Source organism: Oryctolagus cuniculus, chromosome 15 (assembly GCF_051225735.1).
Source record: "Oryctolagus cuniculus isolate XC-2025 breed Fujian yellow rabbit chromosome 15, ASM5122573v1, whole genome shotgun sequence".
Taxonomy (NCBI): domain Eukaryota; kingdom Metazoa; phylum Chordata; class Mammalia; order Lagomorpha; family Leporidae; genus Oryctolagus; species Oryctolagus cuniculus.
The window spans coordinates 30,161,547-30,181,750 of record NC_142881.1 but is presented as its reverse complement, the minus strand read 5'-3'; the positions used below and the strand labels follow the sequence as shown (position 1 = coordinate 30,181,750).

The window sequence follows — 20,204 nt, the reverse complement described above, 5'->3', positions numbered from 1 at the left end:
TTGTCGTTGGTTTACCTTCCAATGGCCGCCGCAGCCGGTGCGCTGCGGCCGGCGCACAGCGCTGATCCGATGGCAGGAGCCAGGTGCTTCTCCTGGTCTCCCATGGGGTACAGGGCCCAAGCACTTGGGCCATCCTCCACTGCACTCCCTGGCCACAGCAGAGAGCTAGCCTGGAAGAGGGGCAACCGGGACAGAATCCGGCGCCCTGACCGGGACTAGAACCTGGTGTGCCGGCGCCACAAGGTGGAGGATTAGCCTAGTGAGCCGCAGCGCCGGCGGTATTTACTTACTGTTAACACACAGAGTAATGATTTCCAAGTTCCTTGCCTATGAATCAGCCCACTAGCTTTTTGTATTCATTAATATATCTTTTTCTTAAGATTTCTTTCTTTCTTTCTTTGAGAAGTAGACAGAGAGAGAGGTCTTCCATCAGCTGGTTCACCCCCTGAATGGCCACAATGACTGGAGCTGGGCTAATCCAAAGCCAGGAGCCAGGAGCTTCTTCCAGGTCTCCCACAAGGGTGCAGGGGCCCAAGGACTTGGGCCATCTTCTACTGCTTTCCCAGGCTGTAGCAGAGTGGAGCAGCCGGGACTGAAACCGGCACCCATACAGGAAGAAGACCCACTGTCTACTCTTTGGAACCTGCACCCTGCTCCCTGTGTCTGAAGAGATTTCCTCCTCTCTTGCCCATTCTGAGGGATGACTGGGTCTGCCTCGCTCTTGGTAAAGGTGGGATTGTGTTGGAGTTTCAGTTCTTCTGCCTGGGCTGGTCTTCCATAGGTGAAAGCATACAATGCTGTGGGTTTGCCTCTGCTCTCCCAACTCCCCCCATTCCCTTTTTGTCATGCTGTTCTCAGCTTTTGGGGAACACCAGTGGCAAAGAGTCATGCAATATGTTTCTGGAGCTCCTTTGAATTCTAATCTGTTATGTCAGCCCCACACATGGCCTTGAAACATTTTTAGAAGTAGTCCATGGGCCGGCACTGTGGTGCAGTGGGTTAAGGCCCTGGCCTGCAGCTCTGGCATTCTGTATGGGTGCCAGTTCAAGTCCTGGCTGCTACTCTTCCGATCCAGCTCTCTGCTATGGCCTGGGAAAGCAGTGGAAGATGGCCCAAGTCCTTGGGCCCCTGCACCTGCGTGGAAGACCCAGAAGAAGCTCCTGGCTTCAGACCAACTCAGCTCTGGCTGCTGTGGCCATTTGGGTAGTGAACCAGTGGATGGAAGACCTCTTTCTCTCTCCTTGGTTCTACATCTCTCTGTAACTCTGTCAAATAAATAAAATAAATCTAAAAAAAAAAAAAAAAAAAAAAAAAAAAAAAAAAAGTAGTCTGGCTTCTCCTGAATCCCACACATGGTGGCTGCTTCCTCTTCCCTGCTGCTTTAGACAAAGATGCAATCTGCTGTGGCTCTCTTCTGCCTTGTCATTTCTGGAATTTACTTCAGGGGACGGTGAACTCTTTATATAAAGGGCGACATAGTAAATTTTTGTGGCTTTACAGGCCAAGAGGCAAAATTAAGCAATTGTTCTCACTGAATAGTCTTTTTTCTTTTTCTTTCTTTTTTTTTTTATAAACCCATTCTGTAGAGAAGGACATTGAGTCGTTTTTGTTTTTTGTTTTTTTGACAGGCAGAGTGGACAGTGAGAGAGAGAGAGACAGAGAGAAAGGTCTTCCTTTGCCGTTGGTTCACCCTCCAATGGCTGCTGTGGCTGGCGTGCTGCGGCCGGCGCACCGCGCTGATCCGAAGGCAGGAGCCAGGTGCTTCTCCTGGTCTCCCATGGGGTGCAGGGCCCAAGCACTTGGGCCATCCTCCACATAGCAGAGAGCTGGCCTGGAAGAGGGGCAACCGGGACATAAGACCGAGACCAGAACTCAGTGTGCCGGCGCCGCTAGGTGGAGGATTAGCCTGTTGAGCCGCGGCGCCAGCCTGAATAGTCTTTTTTCATGATTTATACTTAAAGCAACAATTTTCTATTTTCCATAACTCTGTGCGATTGGGTGGCTCCTATGTTGTTTTTGCCTGGGCTTATCCTGTGTGTCTGTATTCAGCCAGTAGATCTGCTGAGGGGTATGTGGTCCTGGTTGGCCTGACTCAGCAATTTCGATTATTCAGTACACTATTATTATCTATAGTCATTATGCTATATGTTAGATTTCCAGAACGTATTTTATCTTGCATGGCTGAAATTTGTACATCTTGACTGATGCCTATCCATATCTCCCTCCTCCCAGTCCTTGTCATCTATTCTCATCTTCTATGAGTTTGACCATAGAGTCTACATATATATATATATATATATATAAGATCACACAGTATTTGTCTTTCTGTGTCTGACTTATTTCATTTAGCAAGTCTGTCTGTGTTATCACAAATGGCAGAATTTCTTTCTTTTTTAAGGCTGAACACCATTCCACTAGATGTGTATACCATATTTTCATTATCCATTCATCTTTCAATGGACATTTGAGTTATTTCCAAATCTTGACTGTTGTAAAAAAAAGAAGTGCTGCAATGAATGTAGTACAGCTATCTCTTTGAGGTTATGATTTCAGATGTGGGATTGCTGGGTCATATGATGGTTCTATTTTTAATTTTTTTGAGGTACTTCCATATTGTGTTCTATAATGGCTGCACCAATTTATATTGCTATCAGCAGTGTACCAGGATTCCCTTTTCTCCACATCCTTGCCAACCCTTGTTATCTTTCCTTTTTTAAAACAGCAATTTTTTTTTTAAGATTTATTTATTTGAAAGGCAGAGTTACAGAGAGGTAGAGGCAGAGGCAGAGGTAGAGAGAAAGAGAGGTCTTCCATCTGCTGGTTCACTCCCCAGATGGCTGTAACGGCTAGAGTTATGCCGATCCGAAGCCAGGAGCTTCTTCCGAGTCTCCTGTGAGGGTGCAGGAGCTCAAGGACTTGGGCCATCCTCCACTGCTTTCCCAGGCGATAGCAGAGAGCTGGATTGAATGTGGAACAGCCGGGACTCGAACCAGCATCCACATGGGATGCCAGCACTGCAGGCAGAGGCTCTTCCCACTACTCCACAGTGCCAGCCCCTAAAACAGCAATTTGAATAGACATGAGGTGATATCTCATTATTATTTTCATTTCCACTTTTCTGATGGCATGATGTTGAGCATTTTTTTTTCATATATCTATTGGCCATTTGTACATCTTCTTGGAAGAAATGTCTAAGTCCTTTGCTCATATTTAAATTGGCTTATTTTTAAGGAGTGAATGCTCCAACATGGGAAGCACAGCAGTTTCATAGAATGACAATTGCTTTAAGTAGCACTCTGACCTCAGAATCAGCCCTTAAGGTATTCTGGTCTGGCTGAAAAGCCTGTGAGAGTATTTCAGGCATGGAAGGCCAAGACACAGGCAAAAAACGTCCTACATGAAGACCTCAGTGGGTGAGACCCCAATGGAAAGAAGTAGTCATCAAAGAAGGAGGTATTTTTCTCTGAAGGGAGGAGAAAACTTTCACTTTGCTTATGGCCTTGTCTAGATACTGATGACATTTGTGGATTCAAAGGCTTCCATAGCCTAGGCAACTCATGTCAAGAGTGGTCACTGATATCATACATAAGAGTGTTAATTGTTAAATTAACAACAGGAGTCATTGTGCACTAATTTCCCATGCAGGACCTCTGTCCTCAAAGAGTTTTATTATGAGAGTTAACAGTAAAACTTGTTCTCAAAGATTTATTTCATTTTAGTTTATTAAGTGGAGGATATTCTTATGTCTCATAAGTTTTAGTTATGCCTAAGTATCCAACTCTATTGCTTGTTTTCTTAGGTGTTTCCTTAATTAATGATAAAACTTTTTCTCAAGGACTTACTTTCTTTAAATGTATTAAGTGGAGGATATTCTTATGTCTCACAAGTTATAGTTATGTCTAAGTGCTCACAAAAGATGTATCATTCTTGGGTGCTTCTCTGAAATTAATTAAGCTTAAAAAAAAAGTGAAATTAACTTTGTGATGCCATGACTTTGAACAGCCCTTGTCTTGACTATTGAGGAACAGGGATTTTTTTGTTTTTTGTTTTTTATTCTTTTTCCCATGCAAATTGTTGAACTCTTTACTTAGTATAGAGTTGGTCTTCTGTGTATAAAGTTAATTGAAAATGGATCTTAGTGGAGAACGGGACTGGGAATCGGTGAGAGAGGAGGAGGAGGGGTGGGAGTGTGGGTGGGTGGATGGGTATGGTGGGAAGAATCACTATATTCCTAAAGCTGTACTTATAAAATGCATGAAGTTTGTATTCCTTAAGTAAAAGGTTTCTTTTTTTTTTTATTTTGAGTTATGTAAATTCCTTTTATATTTTGGATATTAATCCTTTGTCAGACAAATAATTTGCAAATATTTTCTCTCATTTTGAAGTTTACTATCTTGTTAATCAATCTGTATAGATACAGTCTGAATATACCACAGACAAAGAAGTAATAAATTTACAGATGTAATCACCTATCTGAAATCCAAAGTTGAATTTCCTGTATTGGGTTTAGTGTTCTTCCCTTCTCAGTAGAAGGGATGGGGGCCACTGCCGTCTGCAGTACTGCCATCTCATATGGGGCGGATTTGTGTCCTGGCTGCTCCACTTCTGATCCAGCTCCTTGGTAATGCATCTGGGAAAGCAGTGGAAGATGGCCCAAGTCCTTGGGCCCCTGCACTCATGTGGGAGACCTGGAAGAAGCTCCTAGCTCCTGGCTTAAGCCTGGCCCACCCTGTCCATTGCAGCCATTTGAGGAATGAACCAGCAAATGGAATACTTCTGTTGTTCTTCTCTCTCTTTCCATAACTCTGACTTTCAAATAAATAAATAAATCTTAAAAAAACATAGAAGGGATGACAATGGAGAATTAACAAGTCCTGATTCTATAGATACTCCTTTCCATTCTTCTAAAATGGCACTGAATATTAATGTATTCTGGGATAATCTTTTTTTCTTTTTTATTTATTATTTATTTATTTATTTGACAGGCAGAGTGGATAGTGAGAGAGAGAGAGAGACAGAGAGAAAGGTCTTCCTTTTGCTGTTGGCTCACCCTCCAATGGCCGCCACGGCTGGCGCGCTGCGGCCGGCACACCGCGCTGATCCGAAGGCAGGAACCAGGTGCTTCTCCTGGTCTCCCATGGGGTGCAGGGCCCAAGCACTTGGGCCATTCTCCACTGCACTCCCGGGCCCTAGCAGAGAACTGGCCTGGAAGAGGGGCAACCGGGACAGAATCTGGCGCCCCGACCGGGACTAGAACCCGGTGTGCCGGTGCTGCAAGGAGGAGGATTAGCCTAGTGAGCTGCGGCGCCGGCCCAGGGATAATCTTTTTTTCTAAATGTCATTTGTTGAGGTCGGCGAGATTGCTATTCCTCTATTCCTTTAGGATGCCTGGAAATGACTTCACTCATATTTGGCAAACTACCTCTCATGCAAATAAACTTTTTGGCAGCCCTATCTTAAAGCCACCATACTGATATTATGACCATATCCAAAATTATTATGACTAGATCTATAATTATTAATATGATCATTTCTCAAATTATTCAAACTCTGTCCTTCCAGATCACTTACTAATATTTAGTTACACATTGTCTATCTGGTCTCTAATTTAGTGTCTCCCAAACAGACATTAAGGGAGCTATGAAAATAGTGCCATGCTTAAATAAGTTCAGGAGTCTCTGATGCCCTTGAGTTCCTTGTGGGAATATTTTTGGGGGTGGGGGTCATATTGATGATAATATTTTTAAAATGAATATATTTCAGATCATTTAAATAAGACTTTATGAAATTATTTCACTGTACAACTTCAGAGCCATGTTTACATTTGTGTCAATGACCAAAATGGTTCCATACAATCTTCCAATTGATTGTGTTCACACTTTAATATGCTGGCAGGCATATCTGGCTGTTTTAATTTAATATAATGTCTTAAAATAACATTTGTGTTACTGGAGGGAGAGGATAATGGGAAGCTGTTGTTTAATGGGCATAGAGTTTCAATTTTGCAAGATGAATAAGTACAGGAGATCGGTTACACAATGATATGAATACACTTAACACTAATGAATTGTATACTTAGAAATGATTGATGATAAATTTTATGCCTGTTTAACACAATAAATAATGTTTTTGTTTTTGTTTTTTTTTTGACAGGCAGAGTGGACAGTGAGAGAGAGACAGAGAGAAAGGTCTTCCTTTTTTGCCGTTGGTTCACCCTCCAGGCCGCCACCGTCAGTGCGCTGCGGCCGGCACACCGCGCTGATTCGATGGCGGGAGCCAGGTGCTTCTCCTGGTCTCCCATGGGGTGCAGGGCCCAAGCACCTGGGCCATCCTCCACTGCACTCCCTGGCCACAGCAGAGAGCTGGCCTGGAAGAGGGGCAACCGGGACAGAATCCGGCACCCCGACTGGGACTAGAACCCGGTGTGCCGGCGCCGCTAGGTGGAGGATTAGCCTAGTGAGCCGTGGCGCCGGCCAATAAATAATGGTTTTAAAATATCATTGACACAAATAATGCCTGATAATTATGAGAAGACACAAATAAGTAAAAAAGAAAAATCACCCAGAACGCCACTAGCTAAGGTTAACATTTTTGTTGCATAAATCATACATACATATTTTATATATCTGTATGTATGTGTATCGCCATGCCACAGAGGGCCACACAGAGAGAGAGAAAGGTATTCCATCTACTGGTTTACTCTCCAAAGGGCCGCAACGGCTGGAGCTGGGCTGATCCAAAGCCAGGAGCCAGGAGATTCTTCCAGGTCTCCCACACAGGTGCAGGAGCCTAGTGACTTGAGCTGTCTTCCACTGCCTTCCCAGGCCATAGCAGAGAGCCGGATCGGAAGTGGAGCAGCCAGGACTGGAACCGGCACCCATATGGGATGCCAGTACTGCAGGTGGCAGCTTTACCCACTATGCCACAGCGCTGGCCCAAAAAATGTGCATTATAAAACTGCAGTGATTAAAATTTTTTTTGCACCAATAAACTTTTTAATTCCATTTTTCCACAAGTTTTTAAAGCACCCCAGTATAGGTTCACACTGGATATGCTATTTTATAACCCAACTTTTTCTTTTTTTTTCTTTTTTTTTTAAATATGGAACGCTTCACGAATTTGCATGTCATCCTTGTGCAGAGGCCATGCTAATCTTCTCTGTCGTTCCAATTTTAGTATATGTGCTGCCGAAGCGAGCATTAACCCAACTTTTTCAAACAAATTTTACACTATTTTAAACTGTGTTTAGGTTCTGTGTTCTTAATTAAAAATCCAGAGGAGGGGGAGGGTTGTTTTTTTTGTCTAGAATTTATGACACCCATGTCCCTCATCAGAGTATTTTGATTGGATTCTTGACTCTGGCTCCCGAGCACAGCTTCCCGCCAAAGCAAATCCCGACTGATGGCAGTGATGGCTCAAGTAGTTGGGTTCCTGCCATCCATGTGGGTGACCTGGATTGCCTTCTCCACTACTGGCTTCCATCCTGGTCCAACCCTGGTCATTGTGAGTATTTGTGGAGTGAGCCAGTGATTGGGAGCTTTCTGTCTGTCCGTCTGTCTCTCTCTCTAGTAAATAATAATTTTTAAAAATTTTAATCCAGAGTAGAATATTCCATGAACTCTGAGACCTTTAAACAGAGTGAAACTGTACCTTTAGGGATGCCCGCGTCCTCTGTCATGCTGTCCTGTGTCCCAGGGGAGTGCGACATTACTGCGCTCCTGATTTGTCATCTGCTGACATGCCTACTGTGGCTCCTGGTGCTTTGGGTTAATCTGCCCGTCCCTGTTGCTCCTCAGTCACGTGTCTATCCACTGGGATAATGTAAACATGCTCCAGGCAAAGTTAAAGATTAAGTTGTTGAGATGAAAGTTCAGGAAAGCTGCCTTTAATTGGAACATCAGAACATCAGAATGGAGATAAGTATCCATTGCCACTCACCTTCCACCGTGCCTAAAGAAAGGAGTAAAGAAGCAGCAACATAGTCAAAGAGAAACCTTCATTCCAGAAGTGCTCCAGGAATCATGCTGGATAAGTTCTGCAACTCTACTTTTTGGGTGAGAAATTATATTTCTTTTCACTATTGACTCTTCTCAGACACAGAACAAGTGGTAGATTAGGTTGGAGTGGCCACCAGCAAGAACCAAAAATGTTAGCTACGCAGTTGGTTTAAAGCTCAGGTGTTTTTAGAAAGGATAATTAATAATATTTCCAGAAGATATATTGTATGGGAAAGGTAATATAATTTATTCTGTATCATAAGTTTATGTTATGCCTGTCTCCTTTCTTGGGCTAAATAGTTGCAAAATTGCCTTCTCTAATGAGAAACAGAGGAAAACATTCTCAATTTCATATGTCTTAGGAAAGGAAATTGTTCTGTAGTTTATGGGGTAGGAGGATTAGGAGAATGTCCATAACCGAGTCTTATTAAGGTATGTTGAATTTGAAATTATATTTTCTACAGAAACTGGCATCTAATGATATGGACTAGAAATTGAAATCAAAAATGCAAAGGTGGATATTGTGAGCACTGAGATAATTTTTAGGCCATTAGCATTGGACAATACTGTTTTTAGAAGAAAAGGACAGGAAGAGAGGTAGAAATTTAACATAGCAGTAAAACGCGCTTGGGACACCCATATCCCAAATCAGAGTGCCTAGGTTCAAGTCCCTTCTCTACTACTGATTGCAGCTTCCTGCTAATGTACACACTTGGAGGCAGCAGGTGATGGCTCAAGTCCCTGCTACCCACTTAGGAGACCCGGATTGAGTTTTGGGCTCCTGACTTCAACCTGGCCAACCCCCAGCTGTTGCAGACATTAGGAGAGTGGACCAGGAGATGGAAAATCTGTCTGTCTGTCTCTCTGCCTTTCAAACAATAATTAAAAAAAAAATTCTTCTTAAACTATTAAATAAGAAAGGAAAACAGGAAGTATCCCTGAAGAAGAGCTTAGGTATTTGGATGAACAAGAAAAGTACAAGATCATGCAGTCATCGAGAACAGAGAATTTCAAAACAGAACAATCAACAGTAGTAATTGATTTTGTGAAACAGAGAATGAGAAGGATTTAGTGACTTTGAAGTGTCATCTGATGCTGGTATCAGCATCAGAATCACATGGGGTGATTAACAGAGTTTCAGTATCTCAGGTGATTCTTCTGAATTCTAAAGTATGATAACTGTAGACGGGAGAGGAGGAGGAATGAGATAGCAGAGCACGTAGGCAGCATTTCCTATGTTGGATCGACCCAGGGCCCCATGGCCTTCAGAACCAGGACATGTATCCAACAGGAAGAAGGGATACTCTTGAGAATTTTCTGAGGCTCCTCTTACAAATTCAAAGGTCACCTCAAAACTTCCTCTAAAGAATCTCTTATAAGAAGCCATATAAAACAATTTAAAAATAGTTATTGCCAACTCTAATGGCTCAAAAATTACCTCAGTGCTCATAATGCTCAAATTTGTATCCCTGGTCTCAACTTCTCATCCTTATCTACCCTTCCAAGACTCAAATGTAATGGCTCTCTTTCACCATACAGAACATTTCCATTTATTGTAGAGTGAAAAGGCTGGTGTAAAACTTGCTGAGAGGGGCAAGTGTTTGGTGAGTTGTTAAGACTCCACTTGGCATGCTCACTCCCATATTGGAGTGCCTGGGTTTGAGTCCCACCTCCAGCCCCGATCCCAACTCAACTACTTGGATCTCTGTCAACCATGTGGGAGATCCGGATTCAGTTCCGGGCTCCTGGCTTTGGCCTGGCCCAGCCCCAGATGTTGAGGTTCTGACATAGCCCTCTGGCCCACGTTATGACTCAGCGTTCTGCCTTTCTTGCGTGCATCTTTGAGTGTCTGCCAGTGAGTTCAATCAGTCCTAGCAACTAGATAAGAACAAGTCTTTATATCCCGAAGAACTATTCTCCCTTCAGATTAATGAATAGTTCTTATTCCTACAACTTGGCAATTGTAGTGATGAGGTTTACTTAGAATGGCTGGAATAAAAGTTCACTTAGAATCACAGGAAGTTGGGATTTTAGAGGTTAGGTTGGCTGGAAGGTTACTAAATGTCATGAAATAGTGAATTTGTATCAATGAAAAATATAACATATTTGTATAACGAAAAAATACAGATAAAGAGTAAGGCTGGATAAGGGTAGGGAATTGAGTTAAAATCATTTGTAAGCTGGTGGGCTGTGCTTGGGGTTGTGCAGCTGTTGTCAAAAATGCATGTATCCACCAATCCTTCCTGTGGTCCCTCAGAATTCCTCACTCCTGGACAGCCCAGAGGCAGACCTGCCACTCTGTTTTGAACAAACTGTTCTGGTGTGGATTCCGTTGATCTTCCTTTGGCTCCTAGCTCCTTGGCAGCTTTTCCATGTGTACAGATCCAGGACCAAGAGATCACCTATAACCAAATTCTACCTTGCTAAGCAGGTAAGGTAACCCCACTAAGTTCAAACTCTAATTCCTTGATGCCCAATAGAGACATTTTCTTGGTGGTTAGAATTCGCCTTCCCTTTGTCAGCAGCTGCTGTCTCAGGTAGAGCCATGCTCTGGTGTCTGGCCCTTCACCTGCCCTATGCCTCACTGGCCCCTTGCCATATTTCTTAAAGTGACTTTGCATTTTAAAAAGCCCACTAAAAATGGGCTCCCTAAACACAACTAGAAGTAATGGATAAGTCAGATTATTTTTATCTTTTCAGTAGGAGAGTACTGAAAAGTTTGTGAAAATGAAATTAAAAGGTAAGTTTACTTTGTTGCAAAAAATTGGAAAGCATTTATACAAGGGATCTTCAAAAAGTTTGTGGAATTGCACATTATGAAAAATCTATGGATGGATTTCAAAAAATTTTGCACCAAAATAAGCTTATCTTTTAATCACAGTTTTTATGAACTTTTTGAAGTACCTTTGTATTTGAGAAGAGAACCTTGTATCACCTGTTTTTAAGCTGTTCATACAAATCAGGAGACTATCATTCAGTTGGCACTTACCATGAAGTGAAAATAAGCCATGTAACAAATCGTTTATACCATGCAGGCAACTCAACCATCACTCATCTCCCAAAACTTGGATCTGCAATAGTTTCTGTTTTTCCCAGAGTATTCTATGAGTCAGGATGATCACTCACAGTGGCGAGGGGGAGGGTGTGAGTGTGCACAGTGACAGGCTGAGTAGGGAAGCAATGGAAAGCACAGAAGCTACGAGGAAGAGCCACAGCCAGCTGTGCTAACTCAAAGAGGTAGCTTGTGGGAAGCCACCATCTTCAGTCTAGGTTGTACGGTTAGCTCATAAAATCACCAAACAGCTTCCTTTCACTAGTTTTATTTCTGTATGCTTTAATCTTTAAAAAAGTTTTCAGAGAGGCAAATTAAACTCCATGTTGTGTGAGCCTATGTAACAGTGATTGTCAGGTAACTGCAACCTAAAGGGGAGGAAAGAGCTTGGCCAAAGGAAGTGGGATTCACACTAGCATCTGGGGTGGGGTTTGGTAGTGGGTTTTGTCAGACTTTGGATAGGACAAGAGCAGTCTCTGAGAGCCTGAACTAGGGTCGCTGTCTTCCTTGTTAACTTGAGTGCCTAGCACAGGACATAGTTCAGGTCAAGCCCTCAGGCTGGTGCTAAATGTACCTAGGAGTGGGGATTGAGTCAAGAGTACGTCAGACTCGACCTTCTGGACGTGGAACAGCATGTCTCAGTGTTGGAATGAGTCAGAGCCTGGGGTTAGGGGCGGTCAGAATTTGGAGGCTCCTGTCATTTTTTTCTGGAGCTTACAAGAAGAAGAATGAACAAATCAGTATTCCATTTTCATAAAAGTTATTAGTTAATTTTTAAAAGATCATTTATTGAGATGTAATTCACATACCATATAATTCTCCTACTTAAATACATATAATCAGATATGTGCAACCATCACTAGAATCAATTTAGAACGTTCTCATTCCCTTGAAAAGAAACCATTTAACTCCCATCTCTCTATCCTCCTTAGTCCTAAATAATAACTAAGGCTCATATACTTTCTCTCCCTATGGTTTCTCTATTGTAGACATTTATGGTTGCTTTCTTAGCATATTGTTTCCAAGGTTCATCCATGTATCCGTATTTCATTCTTTTATATGGCTGAATATTATTCCATTGTATGGATATGCTATATTCTGTTTAATTTTTTAAGATTTATTTATTTATTTTAAAGGCATTACAGAGAGGCAGAATTACAGAGAGGCAGAGGCAGAGGCAGAGAGAGAGAGAGAGAGGTCTTCCTCTCTCTCTGGTTCACTTCCCAAATGGTTGCAACAGCCAGAGCTGGGCCAATCCAAAGCCAGAAGCCAGGAGCTTCTTCCGGGTCCCCCATGCAGATGCAGGAGCCCAAGGACCTTCGCCATCTTCCACTGATTTCCCAGGCCATTTCAGAGAACTGGATTGGGAGTGGAGCAGCCGGGACTTGAACCGGCGCCCATATAGGCTGCCAGCACTGCAGGGGGGGCTTTACCTGCTATGCCACAGCACCAGCCCCTATTTAATTTTTATAAATACAAATCTCTATATAGAAAAAGAAAAGCAGTGTATTAACTACCCCCCCCCCCCACCATGTAGCTAATCATCTACTCACGCTAACTTACAGTCTCAGGAGTTCCATGTCAAACTTATATTTTACTCTTGTCTTCTACTCTAAGGTGACATGGATTAGTATCTCCTTAAAAATTTCAGAATAGGCCGGCACCGTGGTTCAATAGGCTAATCCTCCGCCTGCAGCGCCGGCACACCGGGTTCTAGTCCCAGTCAGGGTGCCGGATTCTGTCCCGGTTGCTCCTCTTCCAGGCCAGCTCTCTGCTGTGGCGATGGAGGATGGCCCAAGTGCTTGGGCCCTGCACCCGCATGGGAGACCAGGAGGAAGCACCTGGCTTCTGGTTTCGGATCAGCGCAGTACACCAGCCACAGCGCACCAGCCGCAGCAGCCATTGGGGGGTGAACCAACAGAAAAAGGAGGACCTTTCTCTCTGTCTCTCTCTCTCTCTCACTGTCCACTCTGCCTGTAAAAAAAAAAATTTTTTTTCAAAATAATTGGTTTCTACTATGAAACAGTTCCTCATAAAGTAAAACTTCGCCTCTTTTATGAGAATCTTCTTTTCAGCTCAATCCTCAAAGTATTTCTCACCATCCCCTTCTACCTGCTTTTGGGCTGAATTTCCTCTCTGGTTCTCCTGTTGTTGTTCAGTCATTAGTGCAGTGTTGATCTCTTCTGGACTTAGTCAACTTGCCTGATCAAACTAGTAAAGCCCTAGGTTGGTTTGTTTCAAGATGGATCCTTAGTGAAGGACCCAAACCATGGTAGGTTATTGAATGAATTGAATGTAAAAGTGAATGAGAGGGGACATTTAGCTTAGTAGTTAAGATACCAGTATCCCACATTGGAGTATCTGGGTTTAGTATCTGCCTATAGCTCCTGACTCCAACTTCCCACCAGTCTTGACCCTGGGAGAAAGCAGTAATGCTAGTTCAAGTGGTTGGGTTCCTGCCACCCACATGGGAGACCTGGACTGCTGGCTCCCCAACTTCAGCCCCAGCCTTTGTAGGCATTTGGGAAATGAACCAGTGGATTTCTCTCTGCCTCTTAATTAATTAGTTTCTTCTATATTTTCAATGAATGAATGAGTCCCAAGTGAACAAAAGAGGAATTTGGTACTGGAAGCTGTGGAAGGCCAACCATGATATGCAGCAAAACTGAACTTGATATTGAGCCAGTGAGATAGGGGAACAATCTTTAATTATTTGCAGAAGATAACACATTTGCAGAAGATGTTGAACTTGTGAAAAGTTTGAGAGAGCAGGGCCAAGATAAGTGAGTGGAGGTTGTTTGAGGGAAGCAGATTTTGATTAAATATCCAGAAATTTTTTATACTACCTATATCTGCCTGATAATAGAATGGACTATTGGAGGATATAGCCCTTGAAAATATTGAAGCTGCAGTTAGACACTCATCTGCTAGAAAACAATGGAAATTAGGCACCCTCTATTGAGTAGAAGATTCATACCAGGGTGTCTTATCACTCCTAATGTGCTGAGAAAAGGGTCCTTGCAGAAATGGAGAAGTAGGCAATATAGCCAAACTATAGTCCTTTCTCTTTTAATACCAGTGATATTGGATCTCTTTAGTTTGAGTTTAGTAAACCCCTTGTCCGATTGAAGCTCCTCCAATAAGTCAGAAATCAAGGACAAAGAATGTTGACTTGGTAATCATTAAACAAGCACAGTATTTTTCTGACCCTAATGGTAGTGTTGGATTTCTGGTTATAAAGAACAATGTGTGGTTATTGTAGAAAATTTGGAGGCTTTAGGGAACTATAGGAAGAAAATTAAATCCATCAATAATTACATCACTCTGATACACTTCTATTAATATTTTGTTATGTTTTCTTCTCTCTTTAAAAAAATCAAACTTAATAGAAACATTTAAATCAAGAGTAAAAATCTTGCTCATGACCTACCTCCCAATTCAATCCTCCAGAGGTCTCCATTTTAATTACTTTGATTATTACCTTCTTATCTGCAAATAATGTGTCATTTCAATGGAACAGGGAAGGCTGGGAGATAAATAGTATAAAATTTGGCACTTTGAACTTGAAACACTCACCGTTTTCTTTGAGTATGTGTATTTTGAAAACAAAAAACAATTACATTGTATATATGATTTTATAATCTATTTTTTTCATTTAAGATGATATAAAACCATTTTCAGTGTTAGGATTATTGTGAAGCATGATTTGATGACTCTGTAGTAGTTCATCACTGAATATACCATAACTTATTTTAACAACGCTTGCAATATTAACTCTTCCCAACAAACTCCTCCACCGTTATGGATTATTTTAGGTTTTTAAAATTCTTCATTATTAAAAGTGAGATTCCCATTAACATTAATTTAGATTATTTCTTTGAAATGTATTTCTAGAAGTAGAATTACTATATTAAATTACATGAGCAGTTCTTCAAGTCTTTAAGACATAACAGAAAACATTATAATTTAGGGGAATTTTTGCCAACTTGGAGTCTCACCCATGGCTAGAACTGTCACTGGAGGAAAGGCCATGGTTCTTGTCTTCACGCAAGAAAGAATTCAGGCGTGAGACAGAGAGTGCAGTGATAAGGCTTTACTGGGGATAGGGCATCCATCAGAATGGAAGGGACAGAGAGAGCGCTCCCAGTCTCTCAGACTGGGGGAAAGCAAGGTTACATGGCTAAATTGAGAGCATACTCCTGGGCAAGCCAGGTGGGCAGCTCAGCAGAGAGCTGAGCGTGCAGTCTGTTTGGACTCCCTAGGTTTTTTGTTTGTTTGTTTTTTAATTTGAGAGATAGAGTTAGACAGTGAGAAAGAGAGACAGAGAGAAAGGTCTTCCTTCCGTTGGTTCACCCTTCAAACGGCCAGCGCTGTGCCGATCTGAATCCTGGTCTCCGACAGGGGTGCAGGTGCCCAAGCACTTGGGCCATCCTCCACTGCCTTCCTGGGCCACAGCACAGAGCTGGGCTGGAAGAGGAGCAACCAGGAATAGAACCCGGCACCATATGGGATGCTGGCACCGCAGGCGGAGGTTTAGCCAAGTAAGTAAGCCACAGTGCCGGCCCTTGGACTCCCTAGGTGGTTTTTTTTGTTTGTTTGTTTTTTTTTTTTTTTTTTTTTTTTTGGACAGGCAGAGGTAGACAGTGAGAGAGAGACAGAGAGAAAGGTCTTCCTTCCACTGGTTCACCCCCCAGATGGCCGCTATGGCCATCGCGCTGCGCCAATCCGAAGCCAGGAGCCAGGTGCTTCCTCCTGGTCTCCCATACGGCTGCAGGGCCCAAGCACTTGGGCCGTCCTTTCTGCCTTCCCGGGCCACAGCAGAGAGCTGGACTGGAAGAGGAGCAACCGGGACAGAATCCAGCGCTCCAACCAGGACTAGAACCCTGTGTGCCGGTGCCACAGCAGAGGATTAGCCTAGTGAGCCGAAAGCGCCGGCCCTCCCTAGGTTTTTAAGGGAGTCTATTTACCCTCCTTCTCCTCTCCTCTAGGACCAAGGATGGGGAGTCCTGGCAGAAGGGTTTATTGGGTGAAAATTAGCAAATTCCTCTCCAGATTTGCTGGCACTGGGGCAGAGTAGGGGGACTTCCCTTAGGGCATCTGTGAAGTTTTTATTGCCCCATGTTATCAGGTCAGGTAATTTGGTCCTGAGGAGAGAGAATTCTACTGCTTTCCTTGGGGGAAGGGCTGGGACCATCTGGGAGGTTATCAAGGTCTGGGCAGGACTTTGAAGTGCAAGATGCTGGGCTCCTGGAGCTTCCGCAGTAGGTGCTGGTCTTCAGGCCTGTCTGATACACACATAGGCTAAATTTCTGACTTCCTACCTAACTGAACTGTGTATTATATTTTCATTTTCATTAATTTTTATGTGCAGCACTGTCATTTCATTATTTTATTTTTCTTTTCTAGGAGTACTAAAGCAATTGATAGTTTTGAGTTGTTAAGTATATTTCTTCATTTGTGAATTGCTAGTTCATATAACTTGCTCATTTCTTCTAACAAGGGTGTTAGTGTATTTAAGTTTTTATCTTTTGAATAGATAGAGGGTTACAAAATTCAAGAGGTACAAAAGGGAACACAATACTCTAGTTACTCATTCCTGTCTTAGTTGGCAATCATTAGTAGCAGTTTCTTCTCACAGATAACTCATACTTTTGCAAACACCTGCATACATGTGTTTATTTGTTCACACAAATATGAGTGTCCCATGGATGCTCTTCTTTATATTGGCGATCATAACAGTCTGCTTTTCTTTTAGTGACTACTTGAAATGCTATTGTTACCAGAGAAGCAAAGCGTCCTTGTCTTTGCCAAGAAAGAATTCAGGCGTGAGACAGAGAGCAGGGGAAAGCAACATAGCAAGTTTTATTAGGGTAGGGACATCCGTAAGAACAGATGGGCACCTCTGTAGACAGGACCTGAGAGAGAGTACATAGTGCACATTTAGGCTGGGGTTTTTAAGGGAATGGATCTTGCCTTCCCTCCCCCTCTTCTTCTTCTCCTCCTGGAACAAAGGACTTGTTGGATGTAAATATGAAAAATTCCTTTCTGAGTTTTTCCCCCTGAAGTTATCAGACAGGGGAAGCCTGGCCTTAGAGGAAGGATGGTTATTGGGTAGAAGGGGCAGGACCCCCTGGAAGGTCATCAGGATCAGGGCAGGACGTTTGAAGTGCAGATACTGGGCTACACCTGGAAGGTTATCGGGATAACTTTGAGATGTGGATGCTGGACCACTGTAGATGTCAATTCCTTAGGCCTTTGTCACCACACATAAGCTCATTTCTGACTTCCTACCTAATACTATTATTTAGATGCACCATGATATGTGCCCTACATGTTAGGAGTTTCGGTGGTGTCTATTTTTTTCTGTCATAATAAGCAATGCTGTAATAAATAGTGTGTAGGGTAAATTCCTAGAAATGAAATGACTGAGTTAAGGGTATGAAGACTCAAGTGTTTATAGATAGTATAAATTGCCCAAGCACTTGGGCAGTCCTCTGTTGCTTTTCTCAGGCCATTAGCAGGGAAAGGATCAGAAATGGAGCAGCCTAGGCTCAACCAACACCCAACTGGCATGCCAGTGCTGTAGGCAGAGGCTTAACCCACTATGCCACAGCGCCAGCCCCCTGTTAGATTTTTTTTTTTTAATTGCTTTGTGGACGTTTTGTAAAGTAAATTGATCATTTTCAAATGAATTGCTGCATGTACTTCTAATCAACTGTGTCAGTTTGATCTATGTAAGCTTGTAGTAAGGTTACTTCCTTTTCTTTGGTCTGGGGAATGGTCTGCTAGTTATTTTCTCTACCACGTCATCCTTAAGGGTGAGTGCATTAGCTTCCGCTTGATGGTTTTTACCTCCTAATTTAACGAAGGCAAACGTAACTTAACCACCTTCCCTCCAAACCTTGTCTTCTTTTGTGAGTGTATTACATACTTAGGAAAAACGCATTCTCATTATTAACATGTCTTAGACTCGACTCTGCTAAATAACCGCACTGGTCCTATTAGAGGTTTATTCATGTTCCTCCTTGACTGTTTTTCATTGTAAAGGGCTCAATATCTCTGCTGAGCCATTCTGGATGAATGAGACTTAGGAAAATGAGTAGGGGTAGAATAGGATGAGGGTAAGGGAGATGGTGCTAGATAAAGGTCATCATTTTTGGGGCTAAGATTGTTTAGTGGAGGCAGTCGTTTCCCCTCCTGAAAAGTTGGGGGTGGTGCTAGCATTGTGGCATAGCAGGTAAAGCATCCCATGTGGTTGCCAGTTCACATCCTGGCTGCTCCACTTCTGAACCAGCTCCCTGCTAATGGCCTGGGAAAAGCAACGGAGGATGGCCCAAGTGCATGGGCCTCTGCACCCACGTGGAAGAAGCTCCTGGCTCCTGGCTTTGTCTTAGCTCAGCCCTGACTACTAATGCCATTTGGGGAATGAACCAGCAGATGGAAGATTCTTTCTTTCTGTCTGTCTCTCTCTCTCTCTGTGTATCTTTCCCTTTCTCTAAAACTCTGACTTTCAAATAAATAAATAAATCTTTACCAAAAAAAATTAACTTGGGGGCTGCCGCTGTGGCATAGTGGGCTAAGCCTCTGCCTGCTGCACTGGCATCCCATATGGGCGCTGGCTCAAGATCTGACTGCTCCACTTCTGATCCAGCTCTCTGCTATGGTTGGGGAAGCAGTAGAAGATGGCCCAAGCACTGCACCCACGTGGGAGACCTGGAAGAAGCTCCTGGCTCCTGGCTTTAGAACAGCTCAGCTCCAGCAGTTGTGGCCATTTGGGGAGTGAACCAGCAGATGGAAGACCTTTCTGTCTCTCCTTCTCTCTATCTGTAACTCTGTCTCTAAAATAAATAAAATATATAAAAAAAATAAGTTGGGAGTGGGCCTTCAGAACAGAGGATGTGTACCATGTCTTATGAGCTCATAGGATAAATATTGACTGACTCAAAGTCACCCTGGGGTGAAATAGTCACAGTTGTTTGCAACATTAACTTCAAAGGTTATATGAGATGAAGATTGGGACCAATAGCTATAGAGAAGGAATAATTCAGCTGGCACTGGAGTGGGTTAGGCTACTGCTTGCAACACCAGCATCCCATATCAAAGTGCAAGATCAAGTCCTGGCTGCTCCACTTTTGATCCAGCTCCCTGCTAATACACCTGGAAAGGCAACAGAGGATGGCCCAAGTAGGAGACCCAGATGGAGTTCTGGATTCCTGGCTTTGGCCAGGACCAACCCAACCATTGCAACCATTTTGGGAGTGAACCAGCAGATGGAAGATCTCCTCTTCCCCCAGCCCCGCCCTTTCTCTCCCTCTCTGTCACTCTACTTTTCAAATAAATAAAAATATAAATCCTAAGAAAACAGAAATAATATCACCTCTGCTGGGGTAGGAGATTTCCCTTCTAAACCTAGTACATTGAAATTTCTCTTACTTTGTAACCAATTACCCAAAATTCAGCAGCTTAAAAAAATAAACTTTTTTAATCTTATAGTTTCTGGGGCAGTCAGGAATTTAGGAGATATGTACCTGGGATCTGTTCAGGGTCTGTCATGAGGTTGCAGACAGTATGTGCTGACCAGTGTATAGTCATCTGAATGTTTGAGGATCTGCTTCCAAAATGAATCACTCACGTGGCTGTTGGCAGGAGACATCAGGGTCTCACTGGCTGTTGGCAGGAAGTCTTAGTTCCTTACTATGTATACCTTTCCCTAGAACTATTTATGTGTCCTCATGACAGGGCTGGTAACTTTTCCCACAGCGAGTGACCTGAGAGGGAACAGGAAAAGAGAAGCACATTGCGTTTTATGACCCAGGCTTGGAAATCACACACTGTCCCTTTAGCCATCTTCCAGTCATCAGAAGCAGGTCACAAGTCTAGCCACAGTCGTGGGAAGGGGAGCAATGCTCTGATCTTTGAAGGGAGGAGTACCGAAAATGTGGACATATTCTAAAGCCATCACTTTCCATGCCTCAGAAACACAGCAGCCTTTGAATTTTTTATTACATGACTTGTACTATGTGTATCCATTCATTCAAGAAATATTTATTGAGTATGTTATCTGTATCACTGTATACCATATTTCTCACCTATTGCTGGGAACCTTTCGTTTTAAGAGCCTTAAAAAATGTCATCCTCCAAACACTTGTCTTTTT

The 20,204-nt window shown here is 43.0% G+C and overlaps 1 protein-coding gene, 1 long non-coding RNA gene and 1 other non-coding gene across 6 annotated transcripts in view; 1 reads left to right on the top strand and 2 right to left on the bottom strand.

Moving 5' to 3' along the window:
• Window positions 1-2,725: 2,725 nt before the first annotated feature.
• On the bottom strand, window positions 2,726-7,784 carry LOC127484231 (uncharacterized). Its single transcript, XR_007911084.3, has 2 exons — window positions 7,651-7,784; window positions 2,726-3,056 (listed from the first exon to the last, which is right to left on the bottom strand). It is a non-coding gene; the product is annotated as an uncharacterized LOC127484231 (long non-coding RNA).
• Window positions 7,096-7,200, bottom strand: LOC127484319 (U6 spliceosomal RNA). The gene has a single exon (XR_007911188.1). It is a non-coding gene; the product is annotated as a U6 spliceosomal RNA (small nuclear RNA).
• Window positions 7,785-7,946: 162 nt separating the features above from the next.
• The window catches only part of ABCC2 (ATP binding cassette subfamily C member 2), a 67,621-nt gene continuing 55,363 nt past the window's right edge, over window positions 7,947-20,204 (top strand). For all 4 annotated transcript variants that reach the window (XR_016222025.1, XR_016222024.1, XM_008270326.5 and 1 more), the window contains exons 1-2: window positions 7,947-8,054; window positions 10,255-10,428. Coding sequence is in view for 2 of the 4 variants with exons in the window: in XM_008270326.5 (XP_008268548.2) it covers window positions 8,022-8,054; window positions 10,255-10,428 (207 nt within the window). In the remaining 2 variants the exon portion in view is untranslated. The remainder of the gene's footprint in view (window positions 8,055-10,254; window positions 10,429-20,204) is intronic.